This window comes from Mirounga leonina, unplaced genomic scaffold (assembly GCF_011800145.1).
Source record: "Mirounga leonina isolate KUSES-001 unplaced genomic scaffold, KU_Mleo_1.0 Mir_154, whole genome shotgun sequence".
In the NCBI taxonomy this organism is placed as follows: domain Eukaryota; kingdom Metazoa; phylum Chordata; class Mammalia; order Carnivora; family Phocidae; genus Mirounga; species Mirounga leonina.
In genome coordinates, this window is record NW_023270389.1 from 47,760,177 (window position 1) to 47,781,923 (window position 21,747).

The following is a 21,747-nucleotide window of genomic DNA, read 5'->3' on the forward strand; positions in this document are numbered from 1 at the left end:
TCTTGGCTTTTTGACTAAGCTCATTTCTAGCTTTTAATTTAAAGTGAGAGACCTACAACTCTTCCCTTCACTTGAACAGAGAGAGGCCACTGTAGGCTTATTAACTGGCTTAATTTCAATATTTGTGTCTCAGGGACAGGGAGGCCCAAGGAGAGGGAGAGATGGAGGAATGGCCAGTTGGTGGAGCATTCAGAACACACACCCATTTGCTGAACTGTCATCTTATATATGGGCGCAGCTTGTGACGCCCTCTAACATTACAGTAATAGCAAAGATCACTGATCACGTATCACTACAACAAACACAGTAATAATGAAAAAATCTGAAATACTGAATTACCAAAATGTGACACACACACAAAGTGAGCAAGTACTGTTGCAAAAATGGCGCCGACGGACGTGTGCGAAGCAGGGTTGCCACAAACCTTTGGTTTGTAAAAAATACGGTATCTTTGAAGTGCAAATATGCTTGTCCTGGCTCAAAGACAAACTACTGATGAAAGAGAAAAGGGAACCCAGAAACTGAGCATGCACCTATGGAAAGCTCCCGCCAGACAAAGGTGGCGTTGTGTGAAGTAAAGACAGGTTGACCCCATCGGAGAATTGTCACTCTCTTTTGGTTCCAATATAGGGACACTGAAAATTTTCAAAGGCCGTTAGAGAGGTGAGAAAACTGTTGAAAACCAGTTCTTAGAGGCAAGCTCATGTGGAATTCTTAGGGCATAACCAACACCTCAGCCAACGACTTAGAGGAGGAGACTCAACACAGCTATTTCTGTACTTCTTACAATTTAATGTCATGTCTTAGAATCTACGAAATACAGTACCTATTAGCAAAGAAGGCCTCTTTGGGGACTGCTCTTATCACACCATATACTTGGGAGTGGGGAGATGAAGTTGGAAATACTGGGCCCATGACCCCTATTCCTCCAGACCCCATCAGTCACCATGCCAGAGCACATCCTCGATCCAGGACAGGGAAGAGGAACTGAAGTGTACCCAGAAAGAAGCTTCCTGTGCCAACAAAAACCTTGTCCACTAGTTTAGAATGAGAAAAAGATCAAGTTAGAGCACTTATTTAAAAGTTAATGTTAAAACGTAAATATGGCAACAAATCATCCCCACGCAATCTGTATTGTTAAGTAATTTATTTCAATAGAAATATTTCAGAAAACTGTACTTAAATTCATTTTAAGTTAGCTTATGCAAACACACTGAAGATCTCACACTCACATTTGCATATTACACAGAAATAATAAGTGAGAGAGGAACCAAGCTGCACATCACTCAGGGAGGTCATAGTGCAACTGAGTGCTTCATCATTAGAGTACCTCAAGTTAACTGGGATAAAGAAGAAGAAAAATGGCTTGTGTTTTCCTGCATATTATCATCACTGGATATTTACCCCCACAGATGTTTATCTCCTTTAGATTACCTTGTGAACGAGTTCCCATCCCCTCCCCACACATACACACTTCAGTGGGCTGTAAAACAGTAAATTTGTCAGTGATTAAGATATAGAAGCTCTTTGAGAGTCTGGTGACATAATAAATCAGCTACTGTGTCAGACCTGGTAAGTCAATAGTTATTGGACTATATTTGTGAATAGTCCTAATAGGTGATGTTATCTTTAGGGGAAACTGAATACTTGTTACCTGGTATCTAAAAAGCACAGGTAATACTTATGAAATTTTCAGCTGGTCTATTAAAAAAAAAAGTTCAATCCTTTCAAAGCACTCTATGCATTCCATTCCTTTAATTCCATCACCATTTTGCAGGCCAAATGACTAGAAGGAATATTTAAATTCTGCTAATAACCCTCAAGGATCAGTCAACCCTTCATTTGGCTTTAAAGACTAAGTCTACTTCCCTATTCTGGAACATACTGGCCCTTAAAAAATGTGAAAATAGCATCTTGACTCAGTTGAACAGTAGTTTCAGATCTTGCAAGGGTCTCAGAGAAGCAAAATGTTTCCAAGTTTTGTTTTGACTAAGAAAGCTAGTGTAGTTTCTTAGCTTCCCTCAAAATTTATATATTGGAGTTGTTTTCACTTTCCTTCCATAATATTTCCAAGGAAACAGTATCTGGTAGGTTAAGTGACTGCCTGTTTGTTCTGAGTCTTAAATATAAGAATGAACCAATCTAAAATCTCATTTTTGGTCAAGTCTCATTACAAGATTTCAGCAGCTTTAATAAGACCCCAACAAATCTTTCTGGCTGTAATGTATTCTTTTAGGGATTTTCTGAAAGGCCTTATAATTAAATCGATGCTCAAAACATCATCATCAACAACACAACATAAAAACAAACTCAGCTGGATGGACGCTCTTCAAAACTGTTTTTAAAAATGCTCATCTAAAGGTTGATTTGGGTGGGTTTATTTTTAATCTCCTACCCCGGCAGGAGAGGAGCAGGGAGGGAGCTTGTCTGAAAAGACTCATGACCTGGGAGGGCTGTAACAATGACCTGGAGGCTATCTGTAGACTCTGTGCTCTCTTACACTTGCTGGGACAAAGAGTAAGAAAGAGTAAGCTGGTGGAGAGAAGGATAGCACACACTCCTGACATAAGAGGAGTAAGAGGGCAAATGATTATCATCATACTCAATGCCCTAAAATTGGTCTTCAAATTGTTAAGGCACTGACCAAATTTTCCCCACACTACAACTTGAGATACTGGTGTAGTGAAATTCCTTTCAATAACTGTAAGAGTTTGCATGCACAGATCTTTCATCAGAATCCTCTAAATGGAAAAAAAAAATAGTCACTTTAGTTACAAGCCATTTTTAGGGGAGCAGGACCAAAAAGGACTTACTTAGATCATTTTGAAAAGGTTGACTTCACGTGAAAATAATGCTCATCAATGTGATTAAGTAACAGTGTATCTCAAAGCTTAGAAAAAAACAGAATACCACTCTAGCTGTAAAATCATACATTTACTATGTTTGAAAAAAGTAGTACAAAAGGGGAGAGAAAATGAAAGCAAGCCCTAGAAGGTCACTGAAAAGACCAGGCAAACCTCACCACGTGCTCTGTACTGTCTGCTTGTGCAACAGCAGCACCATGGTTCCACTGGGGCCCTGGGCGAGCTCATCTTCGCTTTCAAAAAGGGATCCAAGGATTTCAAAAGCCTCTGAAGCAGAGGATTTCTTTTATTAAAGATTATCTCTTGGAAGCAACACTGCTCCTCCTTGTTGGCACAAGAAGGTAATATGGTGGTTTAAAGACTGGGTGGAAAGGAATGTGCCTCAGAAAACAAGAAAGAAATCAGCAGTGGATATATTCTTTTAAAAAGTTAATGGATGAAGTCTACTATTATTATGGATTTCCAATGAATGCCTTATAGTTTTGCTTTCAGTTGGAACGGTGTATAGCTTACGGGTTTAAGCTCAGAAGACTTCCGAGCGCACGTGGCCAGGTATATTCTAGTAATCCCAGGGCCCCCAGGTTCAGCTAATCCGTGGAGTACGTACACCACAGACTGAGACCCCTTGCCCCTCTGTAAGCACCGTGCTCCTTGGGCTCTTCTGGAAGGCATTTCTAGACGGGCAATAAAGCCACTTGCAAAAACCTGGGAGCGATGAATCCCCTAACTCTTGACATTGCCATTTTCTACAAAGGAAAACAAGTTGTCCTTGAAGCACATGCCCAGGGAGGAAAAAAAAAAAATCAAATCATTTGGATCCCTTTTTGTAATGTTTATACAAATAATATTTACATAGTGAAGAAAACGCTACAGAAAGGTGTGTTTGATCAGTTCTCTTTCAATTCTTATAGTCTGGAGATTACAGTAAAAACAGTATCTTTGAAAAAAATAAAGCAAAGGCCAAACACAGAGGGGGCATGAAACCAAAACTAGTGCTCTGAAGGTTATTATTATGCAGTTCTTTTTATAGGTGTATTTTTAAAACTGATGTTACTTCTGTATGAAAAATAAGCATCCAGGTTCAAATAAACTGAAATAAATGAGATGTGTCTCAAACCGTATTTTGGCTAGTATTACATACTACTACACCAGGCCGTATAAATGCCCATATTTATGCTTCTCACAAACTAGCTTAAATTTAAATTATAATGGCATTGCTAATGAGTTGTTCTTGGCTAGGAGAGAAACAAATGAGCTTAATATTGATAGAAATTTCAAGCTTTTGAGTCACTAATTTACTAATTTATTAAGCATAAGCTTAATAAGAGGAAAAAATTTCATCTTCCTACTAATAAACTACCTAAATATTTAATATATTTTGGTGACCTATTTTCTTTGCTTGAATTATTACATCATTTGGTGAATTATAGATCAAATAATTCACCTATGCAATTTCAATTCACTTCTCTCACTGGTTTCCATTTGTTTCAAATGCTAAAATCATCTTCAAAAGCAACGTCTAATCTTTTGAATAGACAGATTTGAAGAGAGAACAATGTCTACTTCTACTGTACAGTTGTGTTAAGAGTTTCACTCAGTCAGAGGCCACAGTTCTACATAGGGACTATTCACCAAATTTGAACACTATTCTTTCCCTGTACACGTATCCCGTAATGTTAGAGCTGAAGTATCAAACACATCTTCCAGTTCAGCTCTCTCTTTGGCAAAACTGTGACGTCAGGCTCTGACTTCCAGTTGCGAATCTCCTCAAATATGGTACAATGTATCTACTTTAGCTTATTTATGACAAACAGTAATAAAAAATCCACAGGGTTCTCATCCACAGAATTTTTTAAAAAGCATATACACTGTTAAAAACACTTATTTCTGAAGAGAAATACACAAATTAAGGAATTTTAGAAGATGTAAAACAAAAGAAAGATGTGCAAGGTCTATATAGTAATACTGCTGGCGACGCAGGTGGTGTCTATGTACCCAACGTGGGTTAAGCTTGGGAGATCATTAATTGAAAAATCACTCAGCACAGGCAGCATTTTGCCCTCTCCAGCCCATGTCACTTTCCACAAAACCAGAAATAATGGTATTTCTAACTGTGCTATATGAGAAAAATACCTGAACTCTTAACATCCTTTCCAAAAGCTCTTCTATTTTCCTTTGGATAGACTTTTAGCTAATGATTCTGTGAGCAATATTTTCTATTTAAGTTTCAAGGCTTCAAGATGATTAAAAAAAAGTATGAAATTCTCTAAGAATGCAAATGTAAGAAATTTTATGTGAGGCCCGAAGTATTACAAGTTTATTGGAAGAGATCAGTCAAAAAGAGTTTCTTCCTCTGGGCCGCTGCTAAAATATAGGATGCCCCATGAGTTTCTAACATCTAACACACAGCCTTTGTTCAAGTGCCATTTTTTGTTAAAACTCTAAGGCAGCTCACCTTTAAACCTTTTTTTTTTTTCTTCTTCTTCTTGCAATTCAACATTTATTCTGGAAATTAAACGCACTGTTGCATGGAAGAGCTCTCCCAAAACAGCTTGGTCTACCACTGACAGAATATGGTTTCATGGCCAGGACCTACAGTACGTTTTCAGAAAAGTGTTTTGTAATAAAGGAAGGTTACATAAGAAGGGAAGTTTTGATACTTAAGATTCCCAGAATCTCAATCTTTCACCCTTTTCCCTTTTAAAATTATTTTCTGTGACTTATAATAAAATACATACACACATACATATGCGGAAGCTCTTTTAAACAAATGTAATCCTGACTCTCATACTTAACAAAAATAACGAAAATGAGTAATAAAAAAAATAACTGGCATTGTGTACATGAAACACTGTAAGAGAAAATATCCTGATGAAGTATCAGTATATCATCTTGACGACAAAAGTCACCAGAGACTGGTAGAAGGGATAATTCAATTCACTTGAAAAAAAATGTAATTACTGTAAAATCTCAGAAAAGTTTAAGTTGGGATTACGGTTCTTTCCTAAGCAGATCTGTGGGTCCAACAATGAATTCATATAGAAGGCTAAATTTTAAACCCAGTTAAAAACAACCATGCTTTCTGGAGCCCACTTGAAAAGAGTGTCTGGAATAGGAGCGCTCAGCCTTCATGCCTCCTGCAAGAAATGATGCTCCCCACCCAGAACTCAATTTCCGAAGTCTAGTGTTTAAGAAAAATCTCCCCTCATTCGAAACAACCCCCGCCCCCAATCCCAAACGAACCCCAACAACTCACATTATGAACATGTCTAATCCCGAAACTCTTGCCGTGGGAGAGCCGGGGAGGCTGCAGATGACCGGGAGCGGAGAAGCCCCCCGGGGCAGGCGGGGCATCTTCACACCTCCTTTCTACACCAGCCCCTCACATAACTCCTAAGAAAGATGTTTTCCTTTTTAAGTGGGTCTAAAGAAAGGAGCTTCCCCCTCCAAAATTAGTACAAAGGTAAAAGAAACGCAAATGGGCTACGATCTATTCCAAGCACAGCACCGCCAGACGATGCACAAACACAATTTGGTGCTTCATGTTGGTTTTCCTTTCGTTCGTTTAAGGCAGTGGTTTCCGCAGGTCAGTTCAGAGAAAAGCAGCGCGGTCCATGGCAGTTTGTGTAGTGACTCCAATGTGTTCTCTGGGAATATCTTACTTCATTCCCTGAAATTAGTGCTGTTTTTGGTTCAGAACTCCAAAGGCTTGAGACGCAGCCTCTGGGCTCCTCCTGGCCCAGAACTGGCTCACAGCTGGCGCTCGCGTCACCTCCTCACTCTCACTTAGGGGTGATAGTTCACCTCGCTTCTTTCTTGGGCTTCTACTCAAAAGTCATCAAGTTTGTAGGAACCTTAAAAATAAAAGCAGTACAAAACTGATAGTATTTAAAAGCTGCTTTTCAAAGTACTATTTCTTATCTTCCTTCATCATTTTAAGCCCAGATACTTTTTAAAGAAGTAATTTGACAGAAGGTACTGCAATCATTTATGAATAATGAATAAAATATGCTAGAACATTTTTGAGAAAATCACAGTTAATACTCTCTTTCCAGAAAACTGAAATTGGAATGGGAGAAAGGGCGGAGACGGTATCTTTCTTGTCCAACACAGGGTGCTCAGCAGATGTCCGCTGAGTGAGCAAATGAACAAGAAAAGAAGTGTGGCTCTAGTTAGGGTGACACTCTGACAAACATACTTATCGTCTATTTTCTCAGTCTCTGTTTTACCAGGAATTCCTACATGCACATTTTTAAATCCAGCATGGATAATTTTATAATGAACATTACTAAGAATTTCTTTGTGAAATCATCATGAAAGTAAGTATGAAACAATAAAACTCATCGTTAGATAAATTCTGATCTGACACTTGGTGACTGAAAAATCAACAGGTTATATAATAGTTTGAGGCTTATAGACTGGTTCGAGTTTAATTTGATTCCTTACAGAAATCAACAATAAGACATGAAGTCCACATTGTAGTGAGGAGAAATTCCACAAGAATTCTTTGAAATATAAGTATACTTTGTTTTTGAAAATCAGCTGATGAGTCCTCTAGACAAGGACTAAAGAGGGTTTCACCATGTTAAAAAAAAACTCTTAACCCTTACTGTTTTCTGAAGTTGTGCTGGGAGAGATATTCTCACTTCAGTGGTCATTTCTCTGTCCTTTAAAACAGCTTAACAGCTATCACTTTAGTAATCTTTTTCTGAAAACCTAGAATATTCAAGAAAAAGGGGAGGGGGAGTCTCTTACATGTGTCACCTTCTGAATGAAAAGATCTTTAATAATACAATCATAATTGAATCATAAATCAAATACAATACAAATGCTCAAGTGCTTAAAGTATAAATTCTCAGGTCTGGTTATAAGAAACCCATGTTTAAATAAAGTATAAGTTCATTTCCTCCTAAGTTCCTTGAATATGATTTAAGGTATTATACTTGAGTGAATCAGAGGCTTCTACCAAAAATTTTCACATTTCACAGCTTCTATTTATATATTTGCTACTACTCTGATTCTCCCAGTACAGAAAGAAACAAACAAATAAAACCCACTTATACACATTTGGTTGACTTGTTCACCTTTATGTTGGTATGTATACACTGTCTAGATTAATCTTGAAATCTGAGATTAAAATAAAAAAAGACAATACTTTAAGCACACTTAAAGAATGTAAGTTGAGTTGCACATAAGCTTAGTCTATTCACTCTGTCCCAGGCCCTAACTTGACAAAGGCAAGAAAGTAGTCTGTTCTATGGCGTTTCATGCCCTTAGTGGAGGGTGCTAAAAATGATACCAAATACTGCTATCAGTCTTTCATATATATATTTGAAATAAAAATTCTAAGAGAACAAAGCCTATTCTTTTTTTTTTTTTTTTAAAGATTTTATTTATTTATTCATTAGAGACAGAGAGAGAGAGAGGCAGAGGGAGAAGCAGGCTCCCAAGGAGCAGGGAGCCCGATGCGGGACTCGATCCCAGGACCCTGAGATCATGACCCGAGCCGAAGGCAGACGCTCAACCATCTGAGCCACCCAGGCGCCCAACAAAGCCTATTCTAACAATATTTAAAAAGAATGGACCTAAAGATAAAGACATTTGCTTGTTTGACCCTGTGTAGGTCATTTAGCATTTCTGAAACTAGTTTCTTCCTTTATCAAAAAGGGGTAAAACTCTGGTCCTGACAGCACAGGGTGAAAAATACTTTTAATAAGTGATATAAACTTATATGGTGTATTGTATTATTCACAATTAGCTACGGATAACACTTAACTGTACACTTCTGAATTTTAGTACCTGAAATCAATGGTCTTCAAATATATTCAACTAAAAACTGGCCTACAAAAAGTCTACACATATTTCCATAACTGCAGTTATGTTTATTTTACGTCTGTTCTACCAATCCGTGGCTCAACTTTAGATCTGCCACAGGGTTTGGGGAAAACAACACCATGGCTTCATTTCTCCTCTGCAGCTGAAAGCCTTTGAATTAGACCATCTTTGTTTCAGTGAAATAAAAACAAACAGATCCAAATGGCTCTGGGTTTTGCTGCAACCACAGGAACCTACTCAGGTTATTAACAGAATAACGATGAATCAGAATAATGTTTATTAAAGTGCCATCTAAGTTTTACGCCCCTGGAGCTCTATTTCTTTGCCTCTCACTATTTTCTACCGACATGGGCAACATTTGCCTCTTTTGAACACCTTAAGCTCCTTCCAGCTTCAGGACCTTTGAACTTGCTGTGCCCTCCAGCAGACCTTAATCTGCACATGGCTGTTCCTTCTTGTCACTCACGTCAATGTCTTTGGGGAGATCTCTGCTGCCCACTCTTATTTATTTAAAGTTGTGTCTACTCTCATCACTCTGTATCACATAATTCTATTTTGTTTTCCATATATATGTATGTATATATAGTTCTGTATATAGTTTTCAGCATTTGAAATTTTATTTGTTCATTATTTTATTGACTATCTCCTCACTAAAATGTGGACTTCATACTTGCCGACCGCTGTAAGAAAAAGAATAAAAACAGTATAATTTTCCTTCTTCATTCATAAAATTAGTCTGTTTACTTCCCTTGGAACTCTTTTAAATACAGTCCCAAGCGACGGACCATCCTGAGGACCGAGAGACACTGCTCACCTGCTGCTTGTTGCTTTGGCAAGCTGCGCTCAAATGCTTGAACCACAGCATCGCGTTCATTCTGTTGCCAGCTTGAAACTTGTATGAGTTTCCTAAAGTTATTAAAAACAAGGGGAAAATGATAAAATTTTAAGGACTCTGACATATAATAATTCAGTCATATATCAAAGAGCAAAATGAAACATGACTAGAATTCTGAGTTTCAGAATTCTCTGTCTCTAGCACCTGATTTTCTAATACAAATAAAAAGAAGAGTTCTCAATGCTATGCTCACATGGTATCATTTATTCAGAAAGTCACCGTTTTGCTGCTTATGAATTGGAAGAGAAGTATTCTTGTCTCCTTAAATATTCTTTAGAGGAAAGTATACCTAAATAAAAGAATCGTTTGGCTCCCCTAGATTTGTATGTGGGACTGAGTACAGAATATGTTAATATTAAGTTTTTACAGGCAAAATGCTTTAACACGTTTAACATTGAAACATTAGGTATGTAATATGATTAAGGATCAATATCAACCATGCTTTTAGGTGTTAGTTACGTTTGCTGAAATTATCACGGATTTCTGGGTCTACTGAGGGATTTCTGGGAAAATCTAAAGACTCACTGATTCCTCTTTTAGAAAATTAGAAACTCATCCGTGTTGTGTATATTTAGAACTTATGTTGACTAATTCAAGATTGACACATAATAGATAAATCTTATATGGTTGTATGTATTAAGGTGATAAACTGAAAAAACAAAGGATTCATGTACTGAAGGCTGCCCTAAGTTGAGCTTTATTCCCTTTTTTCATTGACCTAAGTTTTTATTTCCCAATTTGTATCAAATTCTACTCTCTCCTTTATAACTGCATTCAATGGCCCAAGAGTCTGACCTTTCTTTAGGCATGACAGAGCTTTCCTTTGAGACTGGAACACTCAGAGAACTTTTTTACTTTCAGAAGCAACAGTTTCGTCACCAATGTTTCATGTTAAATAATACTGTTTTACTTGCTGAACTCAGATGTGGACATTAGAGCAATCTGAATTGAAGGCGTATCTACAATTAAGCTGGCCATAGCTGCCATTTGTCTACTTTCTCCTCCCCCTCCAAAAGACCATTTGTACAAATGTTACAAAAACCTTGGTTACTTGGAAAGAGTCCCATCAAGCTACACTAGGGAAACTGAAAGAAAATAAAATGTTAACTAAGCCCAGTGAAAATGATCTCCTTAAAATGTAATTTTATGAATAATGCCTTTGGGATTTGGGGTTGGGACAGGGACTCCTAATTCAGAATGCTGAGCAGGGAGTTCTTACTCTGTAAGTCAATCTAGTTCATCTCAAAATGAGACATTTTCCTACTATTATTTTTTTTCCGTATCCAATATATTTGCTTACGTTTTCACTTAAAATGCTGTAATATCCTAAAAGCGGAATATCTGTTGCTATAAAATACATTCTGAATAGAGGTGAAAATGTAACTGTACAGTCAATAAACAGAATTTCGGTGGTGAGTTGCTGCAGTGGCAGATTCTGGGCAGAGAGGAAAGAATTTCCCGTCTGGCTCCCTCTGAGGTGCTTATCAACATGCAGGAAGAGCAGCAATCACGTCAGGCTGCGTTCTGACGGCCACCTGCGGCCTCCACTAGAGATGCACAGGGTCTGATTCTACATGGCCCACCCTCCAACTTCTCTGATCCACTTAAAAAACTCCACTGGTCAAGAGTCAATCATTTCCTTCATAAGCCTCTCTCAATATTGTAAGCAAAGTATTCATTATGAATTATATTTATTTGGAAAGCGATAGGAGTTAAATAACATATTAACCTCATTAAAAATAATGGACTAAAAATCATTTAGAGGAAAACCTCTGCCACATTCAGAACTTAAGCATAACAATTTATTTGAGGGTATAGACGAAGGGGTACTACATATATAGCAGATGTCTGAGGCTTTAAAGTAACTGATTCTCCAGTGCCCTCCTTCCTTCCCTCTCTGCCTGGTTCTTAGCTCCTTAAGGATTACCTGGGCTTTTAATTTCAAGCTTATGCCCATGCAGCAAAGAAAATATGCTTATAACAGATATTGATACCAGAAATATTGATATCATTACTCTACATTATGAGACAGAATTATTTCCCAAGAGACAAAACTACAAAAACATGTTCCTGGTCAAGTATTCTAGTTAAACTATGTTTGGACCAACTGAACGTTATGTCCTCGCAATAGCTTAAACCCTAGATATGCTAATGATTCACCTTTCTCAGAGTCAGTCAGCAAGAAGAGATCTGGGTGTTCTGGGTCATCAGCCATCATCACCATCCATCCTACCACAGATACGTTCTTATTTGATGTTGATTTGAACTGAGAGATAAAAAGATCATTAATGGAAACACAAAATTTATGGCTCATCCTAAGCAAAAATTAAGGATAAGCATATTTTCAGTTTCTCCCGTGAGAGATAATATTTGTGACTTCATGTTGGTTGAGTCTGCTCACAGCCTTTTACTTACTACTAAATTCTATTTAGGCATGCCCTCTTTAGACAGTCTCCTACTCTTCAGATCCTTCCTAGCTTCAACTCTTCATCAAAACCTGTCCAAAGTCTTGATTCCCAAAAAAGCATGATCTGTCGTTGGATCTGATAAATTCATCTCTGTGGGTTTTTTCTGTTCCTTACTACACTCCCCCGAACCCCTCCCTTATTAGGAAACACACCTACATTTTAATAGAGGTGTTATCTTTTTTTACCCAGCTTTACTGAGATATAATTAACATATAACACAGCGTAAGTGAAGTATACAATGTAATAGGGGTATTACCTGAAACCTGATGATTTACTAAACCAGCAGTGCTATTTTTTTTTTTTTTAATTAGGCTCCATGCCCAGCATGGAGCCCAACACGGGGCTTGAACTCATGACCCTGAGATCATGAGTGAGCTGAGATCAAGAGCTGGATGCTCAACCGACTGAGTCACCCTGGTGACCCAGACAATTCTTAATAATATATTCTTACTTGTATTTCTCAAAAAAAGGTATTCTTAGTATGCTTGTTACTTTTCTATTCTTTTTTTTTAAGTTAAACTTGAAATAAATGTAATGAAAAAAAGGGCTGTTAGAAAAGAACAGAAAATTAGGTTAATTTCATTCGTGACCATAAATGGAAAAATGTTAAATAAAATACTGGTGTATAAAAAAGCTGATAGGGGTGTCTGGGTAGTGCAGTTGGTCGAGTGTCTGACTCTTGGTTTCTGCTCAGGTCGTGATCTCATGGTCGTGAGACAGAGCCCCACGTTGGGCTCCACGCTCAGCATGGAGTCTGCCCGAGATTCTCTCTCTCCCTCTGCCCCTCCTGCTCATGCTCTCTCTTGCTCTCTAAAATAAATAAATCTTAAAAAAAAAAAGTTGATATGAGATGACCAATCTGGATTTATCCGAGGAATGTGAGGTTGGTTTAATGTTAGAAATCAACCAATGCAACTAAGTTGGGTTTATTTCAAGAAAGCAAGATTAGTTCAATCAAGTTCAAAAATTATTTTTTTAACTTCAGAAAAATTATTAAACTAAATCACCATATTAACAGATTAAGAAAGAAAAAAATACATTCAACTCAGTTTACCCAACAAGCTTTTGCTAAAATATAATGTATATTTGTGACAGACTAGGAATAGAAGGGAACTTCCTAATTCAATAAAGAGTAACCACCAAGCAAACAAACAAAACCTACACAAAAACCAAACCAAAATAACGCAGGAAAGATGACAAAAAAAAAAAAGACAGCCCAAAATCAAAACCCTACCACACACACTCAAGGGTAAAATGCTAAAAACATTTCAAAATCAGTATCAAGACAAGGATGCCTATCATTGCTACTTCCATTCAACACAGAATTTGAAGAGACAGTCAGCTTAATAGGGTAACAAAAAGGAAATAAAAGGTATAAGAGTAAGGAAGAAATAAAACTGCCATTACTCATGGACAAAGAAAATCCACTCACATCTACCAAATTAGTAAGAATGATGAGCAAAGACACTTGGAAAAGATCAGTATGAAAATCAACTGTAATTCTATACACAAGAACTATAAAAGTCATTTATAAGAGGGGTATCTAGCGATACATGCGACAAAAAATATACGGAAGTAGAACCCATAAAAGGCATCCAAGACATAAAACAATGAAGAAATGCCATGAGATGAAGAAGAAGGTTTGATTTGTAAAGATGTCAATTCTCTCTAAATTGATTTACATAGATTCAGTGTCATTTCAATAAAAATTTCAGTAGGATTTTACGGAACTTGAGAAGCTGATTCTAAAATTTATATACAAGAGCAAAGGAGCAGAAACAGGCAATACACTCCTGGGAAGAGTTAGTCAGGACCTGCCCTAATACACATCAAGACTCATAGAGCTACAGTAATTGAGACCATGGGCTACAGGACAGGAACAAACAGACAGGGTGATGACAGTCAAGAGAGCCATCTGGGTGTAGAGACGCAAATTCGTATGACAAGAGTGGACTCTGCAGACTGATGAAGGAAGAATGAACTGTTCAATAAATGATGCCAGGAAAATTGGTTATCCACGCAGAAAAATCAAGAAAACAAATGCCTGACCTTTCTCTATGCATTTACACCAAAGACTTTTTTGATGCTGTTGGTTTTCATATACAGCTGACCCTTGAACAACATGGGTTTTAACTATGCGGGTCTACTTAAAATGCCGATTTTTTTTGATAAATACATTACAGTGTCTTTTTTTTCTTATGCTTTTCTTAACATTTTTTCTAGCTTACTTTATTGTAATAATACATCATACAATACATATACAAAATGTGTCAACCAACTGTTTATGTTATTGGTAAAGCTTTTGATCAGTAGTAGGCTATTGGTAGTTAAGTTTTTGGGGAGTTGAAAGTTATACACAGATTTTCCACTGCACAGGTGTGGGAGGGAGGTGGCGTAGGTACCTCTAACCTAGTTGTTCAAGGGTTCACTGTACTAATGGGGGCGTATTTGTACTCTTACAGTTTTCACTTATCAGTACTTCCTTATTGGTAAGTATTTTGAGTCTTTATAGATTTCTATTATAAACACTACAGGAATATTCTTCTACAGGAATTTTTGTGCACTTGTTCAAGGACTTCCACAGGACAGATTCTCAGATAAGGAATCACTGGTTATTATTAGGTTAAATACGGACTAGGACTGCCCACCACAAAAACAATACCAATTTAAATTTCTGCAAATCATGGATAATAGTCTATGTTTCCCTACACCATGGACAATGCTCTACTAACAATCTTCAAAATTTTTGCCTAATAGCAAAAAGGGGCATCTTCTTTAGCCTGCATTTTTGATACCTAATAAGGTTGATCATCTTTTCATGTTTACTAGCCAATTATATTTCATCTTCTATTTATCTTCTCTTTCCCTTTTTCTAATGTCCTGTTTTATTCTGAGCTGTGGAAAGTTGTTAGTTTTGTTACAGATTTCTTTTCAAGCACAGTCTTGGTCTTTAAAAATTTAACTAATTGAATAGTATTTATTCACTCTTTACCATACAGCGATGGGTTCAAACATACCTCCAAAATTTTTTTTTACAATGAATAAACTTCCACTAAAAAACATTTTTACAGTGAATGTTTTCATTTTAAAACATCCAAAAAGGGGCTCCTGGGTGGCTCAGTCGGTTAAGTGTCTGCCTTTGGCTCAGGTCAGGATTGAGCCCCATGTCTGGCTCCCTGCTCAGCGGGGAGTCTGCTTCTCCCTCTCCCACTGCTCCTCCCCACCTTCACTCCGCTTGTGTTCTCCCTCTCAAATAAATAAATAAAATCTTAAAAAAGTCTAAAAATATAGACATAATAGGAGTCCCCCTTCGCTCTCCCCAGTTATTCTACCCTGCCAAGCCTATTCTGTTCCTCACAGGCAAAAAAAATGTATGGAGAGTAATAAAACTTATAGGTTTGTAGGCTTCCAGATTTCTTCCTTCTGCATTTATAGACCTAAATGAACAGGTATATTTTCATTAGTAATTTTTTTTCCCTCCAGCTTTCAATTTTGAAAGGTTGAAACTACAAAGTTGAAAGAATGCCACAGTGGTTACCCACGAATCTACATTTTATGCATTTGCTTGATCTTTTTGAAATGCAGACATCATAAAACGGAGTCCTAAATATTTCAGCACGTATAGCCTAAGAATATATTTCTATATAACCACAATATAAGTATCTAAGAAATTTAACAGATACATCATTTTTTATAAAACCCATATTAAAATTTTTTCAATTGTCCCAATTATGACCTTTGTGGTTAAAAAAAAAAAAAAAAAGAAATTACCTCCAGGATTCAACTGAAGTACACATATTGCATTTACCTCTCAGGTTCTTCAGTCTCTTTTAATCTATAACAGTCCTCCTGTCTGCCCCCACCCCCCGCCCAGCCCCATCTACCAATTTTTGGTCTTAAGAATCCAAGCCAGTTGTCTTGTAGAACGTCCCACAATCTGGATTTGATTTTTTCTTCATGATTAGATTCAGGTTAAACTTTTGGCAAGAACACTACATAGGTGGTGCTCTGTTTATAGAATACATTTTAATCCTTTATCTGTTGCTTATATATAGCCATTATTTTCTTCTAATAATATAATTTTGTTTGAAAATGATTTAAAAAAGTTTTCCTTTCACTGCTTTTAGTTCTGTGCCACATCTCAAAACTGATTCTATAATATTAACACGAGCCTGCCTCTCTACCCTCTATGTTGTTCTTGTAATTCCTTCTTTAACCCGAACAGTTTTAATTTAAGAAGATTAGGAATATAGTTCATTTCCTTGGCACTCAATTTGATTTCCTTACAACCCAGTATGCTCTAGTTTCATCTGGCTTCTTTCTAACTAAAGTTTAGGAAAAAATAAAAAACATTTAATTTTGAATAGCTACTCCTTTATAATCATCAACTAAGTGAAACTGAGCCAAGCATCTCAAAGTGGCTATGTGAAAAGTTAACTGTATCTGAAGACAAAGGATTTAATTTAGCTATAGCAATCTTTTTTCCTCCCTTTGAGGATAGCAGTATTAATCAGAGGCAATTACTCTGCAAAATGTTTGGGTGGAACTAGTCTGTGTAACTCTGTTGGGTGTGTGAGTATTAGTCACTTTGACCAGAATACAAAAAACAGTCCTTTACCTCAATGTGAGGACTTTATCTAAACAATTGTAAAATAACCGTGGGCAAAAAAGCCAGAACTTCAGGGGCGCCTGAGGGCTCAGCTGGTTAAGTATCTGACTCTTCATTTCAGCTCAGATCATGATTTCAGGGTTGTGGGATTGAGCCCCAGGTCAGGCCCTGATTCTCCCTCTTCCTCTGCCCCTCCCCCGCCCTTAAAAAAAAAAAGCCAGAATTTGAGAATTTATATGATTCCATTCAGGTACGGTTCAAAAATGAAGCAATGTGTTGTTTAAGGAAACATATATGGTAAACTCTAAATTAGAGTAGAGCAAGGCAATGATTAATGTGAAATTCAGGACAATGACAGGTGTAGGCAAGGAACGAAGGTTGATACTATTTTATGGCACTTACAACATTCATTTAAACCAATAACATACTCTTCTATAAGAATAAAGAAGAGCTTCTCTGAATTATGCAATGTCACTGGATAATTTATACATAGTAAAAGGACTCAATTTTTTTAGTGGATTACCTTTCCTTGGTATGGTAAACCACTTAATTTCACGGCAAAATACATGACTTAGAAATAAAATTCTTCTCAAGGGGATTTTATTAATGCAACATGGAAAATTTCTTCCTTTCAAAGACTGTATCACTAGCATATAAAAACAAAACAGCATGCAAAAGAGATTTATAGAAGATTCTACATTTGGAGAAAAGTGCATTGAGAGGCTTCTTCTCAATATGCAACACAAAAAAGTGGACTAGAGTAAGCATAGTAACTATTATTCCTCTTCACTGTTGAGAAAAACCACTCCTGAGATTGAGGTGGCAAAGAACTTTAGATGATGGTCCCAATTTTTCACATTTTACAGATTATGAACTGAGACTCCAAAGCAGTAATTTTCAACTACTTTCTGAACAAGAAACCCAGACTTGGGAAGGTTTTGATGCCAAAATAGAGTGGGAATAAGCATTTTTGAGCTTTGATGGAAAAACAGCATTCAAAAAAAGAAACTCTAAATATGGAAGTTATTCCAAGACCTTCCCTGGAATGGTCTTACTAAATAAAAATAATTCTACCGCAACACTCACACAAGGAATAGATGTTAAGAACTTCTGGAATAGAATATGGAAATGATCCAAATTGCTGCATTCCATCAGGACTACTTTCTTTACAACCATGAAGAGGGACTGAAACTCTGCTAGCAGTTCAGAGGAGGAATACTTACATGCTTTCTCTCTGTAGCTTTTAGAGATTTGGCAGCATAGTAAAAAAGCTGTGTCCCACACAGAGCTGCCCAATACTTTGTCCACGATGCCACCTGGAAAGACAAACACAGGAACATACTACCACCGGCTTCTCAGTTTCTTTACTTTCTTAGTGCTGATGACCTTTAGCTCCACTCCAGCCACCTTAGTCTAATCTTAGAGTTGAATCACTGCTGAAATCTTTATCTCCCACATTCCTGTCACTTCCACTGAATATGCTCTACTACTACTTTCATTCAGATAACTATTGGTTTTATCAAAACCCATACCCCTTTTTAACATTATCTACCCTTGCCGCTGCCTCCCCATCCTGTATCCTTCCTCTCCCTTCTTCGTATTTAGCCAATACCACATGGTCCAGCACTATGGCCATTCCCTTCCAAATCCTTCAATCTCACTGTCCCTCTCTCCTATTTAAATCTAACCATCTGATTACTTGGCACATTATAATAACCGAATATTGCTGGAGAAATCACACAATTGTGCCAACTGATAAAATTAGAACCAACAATCTCTTTAGAAATCAATAGTACTTCATTTTTACCCCATGAAGTCATTATCCTCTTTCTCTCTGGAGATAACCATTTCATTCCTTTTCAAAAACCCTAGTACTCCATCCCTTATGATAGCACTGCACACTACCCAGAGAGAAATAGGTGAAATCTGGTGAGGACTTCCTCATCTTCCCTGACCAATTCCATCTATTTGTAGACCCGCCTACTTGGCCTTTCTTCCTGCTGCAACAGAAGAGTTAACGCTGCTTTTATCAAAGGAGAAACTACCCTCCTTTTGCTCTAGATTCCTACTATCTCTCACTCCCTCAAGAAATTTGCTTTTGTCATTTACTCCTCTCTCCACTGTCTTGATTTCTCTCCCTCTCCCATCATTACACAAATGAGGCTTCACAGCACTCTCATCTTTGAAAATCCCTCCACCGCCCCGTCCTCTGCCCCATCAGAGAGCATCCAATTTTTCTGCTCCTGTTCACAGCATAACTTCTTGCAAGGTGTCTCTAATCCCTGACTCTACTTCTCTCTTGCCCATTTTCTCAACTTACTTTCAGTTAGGCTGCTGATGTAAAGGTCACTGATCACTGACATATCCCAAAGCCTCTGTTCTTACCACAGTCAACCTCTTAGCAACATCCGACACAGCTGGCCACTCCTTCCTTCTTGAAATACTTTAACCACTGCGCTTCTCTGGTAACAGTTCCTTCATTTTCCTCTATGCTTCTCATAGCAGACCTTGATGTGCTACATAGTTCTATCCTCGGCCCTCTTTTCTTCCCCAGCTATACTTTCTTCACAGATAATGTCTCACCTGGTCCCATACTTCAAATACCATCTGTATACAAACGACACCCACATCTCCAACTCTGGCCACCACCTCTCTGCTGAACTTCTGACCTGTACTTTTTAGAGCTAAACTGACATCTCCACTTCTATGCCTAAAATGCACATTAAAGTGAAATTAGCTAAGACTTACCGGCCCTTTCTTGAAAAAACTTTCCCTGTTTCAGTAAACATTCCCAACATTCATCCAGCTCAGCCCCCAACCCAGGTACCACCTTCATGTCACGCGCTCTCATACACCGCACCTAATACATCACCAAGCAACCCTACCCGTTCTCTCTGACTTCACCTCCTCCACCTGCTGCACCTCAGCTCCAAAGGCCTTCTCGCTGCCTGAACTCAGATCCTCACATGGCTAGCTCACCTGCCTTGTTCAGACAGCAGCTCAGATGCCTCGCCGTGCTGACACCTCTCCTCATCCTCTCACCTGCCATGCCATTACCTTATTTCAAGGACTTACTTTCTATTTGTCTCGTTGGAATGTCATTTGCACAAGGCAGGCACTGTGCCTCACCTTGTTTGCTGCTCTGTTTCCAGCATCTGACACACAAGAGTGTCATAATGCCTCAACTGACACGCGACTCCTAGTTTTTACGAGCTGGCCTCGTGTGGCTTCTCAACTGTGGCTTACTGGAACGTAAGCAGCAAAATCAGACTGCTCAGCTGTAAACCATTTTTACATTGTAAGAAGCTCTCATATCTTCAAAAGTGTTAAGTTTGGATACACACTGAAGTTTTTATTCCAAACTAGATAAATTATACTATTATTTGAGAAAAGAAAAAAACAAAGTCTTCTTTCTTTAGCAGTCAAACTGCTTGCTGGGGAACAAGAAACTTCTATGTTACATACAAAAGGCTTTGTGCTACTAAACTTCTACCACTTAAAAAAATATAACAATGGTTTGGAGGACATTTAATATCTGGGTTTTGTTTCACGAAGGAAAACAAAACTTCATTACAGAGATTTAAATAAACAACTTAGGACTGACAAAACAAAATTGGCTGCATTCCACTTTTTAGGGTTATTACTCTCAATTCTTTATTTTTCCTAAACTTATTACTAGAATATTTCATAATGGCATATACTTTCAAGGTTCTCCGAGAAATGGTTTTGTGTAAGAACTACATTAGGGGACAGAGAGGAGTACAGGAGCACCTTGATGGACACACCCTCAATGTATGATCTAACTGAAGTCTAAATTAAGAAACACGGTGAGGCAAATGTGCATTTTCAATTATTTCAAGTGTACCATACATCTGGTTTTATTTCATTGTTTTCATATTTTTTAGGGTCCTATATGTTTGCTTATTTTTAGAGGTGTGTTAAAATATAATACGATAATATCTTACTGTAGGCTTTTTGCCTTCTTTTAACAAAGTTTTTCTCCTGAGAACACCTTGAATAGTAACAGCTCCTGGATATAAATGTACTGCCAAATCTTCTGATTCTGCAGAACTATAATAATGGAATGAAGAAAAGAACATGTAAGACCTCTCGTGTATAGCAGTTACAAAGCAGGTACTTAAATGAAATGTAATTACTCTTAGTTTTAAAACTTTGTTCATGTATTTAGCATTAGAAGACAGTGACAATTATAAAGGCTTACTCAGCTGAAATTTATAAGCTGTCATAGAAGTTTAATCAGGAAGTTATTAAAGTCAACAGATGGTTAAAAAACACACACTTTATTACATACTTGAACAAGTATAATTTAGAAAGAATAGAGTAATTCACTTTAGTGAAGATTAAATTAAGGATTTAAGACTTTTCCTTCTTTTTAACATGACACATTTGCATCACTGCTGTAAACTTTTTTCCCCTTAAGATACTTTAAGTCCTGGTAGGAAAGGTGAGGATTCTTTTTGTTAAAAAGTATTTAAGCATACAAACTCAAAATAGAAAGAGCAGAAGCTCAAAAAAAGGAAGAAAAGAAAAAGAAAACCCATGCTTAATTTAATTCTAAAATAGGTGAGGGAAGTAATATAGGCAATAACAACATATTTAAAAAACTAGTGTACTGCAATAAATTTTAATAACATTTAAAAATATGCTATCAATGCATAAGTGTTTGATTATAACCTAACAGCTCTCCAAGGAAGGAAGAACTCCCAAACTCAAGATTTCCTTTTCATGTATCTTAAGAAAACCACCACAAGATAACCAAACATTTAAATATCTTTCCCCAACTGACTTAAGGTCCTATATTTAAAACAACAATAACTTCTACGAGTCAATTAAAACATACACACTAATAAAATTATCTGCCATTCTTTGGGGATCTGACATGATCTGCAGAATTCCTACAACAGGGAAGAACACTGAAGTTTGCCAGCTTATCCCTTTATGATTATTTAGGTGTCTTCAAAGTGACTTAAAAACCTAGAGACCACTAAAATTTTCATGCTATTGCTATTTATATTCAGGGTATACACAAAGAGATTAGACACCAAATTGACAAAA

At 37.3% G+C, this 21,747-nt stretch overlaps 1 protein-coding gene across 2 annotated transcripts in view; it reads right to left on the reverse strand.

The window, feature by feature from the left end:
- Positions 1-1,132: 1,132 nt before the first annotated feature.
- Positions 1,133-21,747, reverse strand: part of RALGPS2 (Ral GEF with PH domain and SH3 binding motif 2) — a 156,087-nt gene continuing 135,472 nt past the window's right edge. Inside the window, exons 16-20 of one of the 2 annotated variants that reach the window (XM_035010709.1) lie at positions 20,637-20,742; positions 17,895-17,987; positions 11,755-11,860; positions 9,514-9,605; positions 1,133-6,718 (exon numbers count right to left, since the gene is read on the reverse strand). In XM_035010709.1, coding sequence (XP_034866600.1) covers positions 6,689-6,718; positions 9,514-9,605; positions 11,755-11,860; positions 17,895-17,987; positions 20,637-20,742 — 427 coding nt within the window. In that variant the 3' untranslated portion in view covers positions 1,133-6,688. The remainder of the gene's footprint in view (positions 6,719-9,513; positions 9,606-11,754; positions 11,861-17,894; positions 17,988-20,636; positions 20,743-21,747) is intronic. The other variant, XM_035010710.1, reaches the window with a different exon arrangement.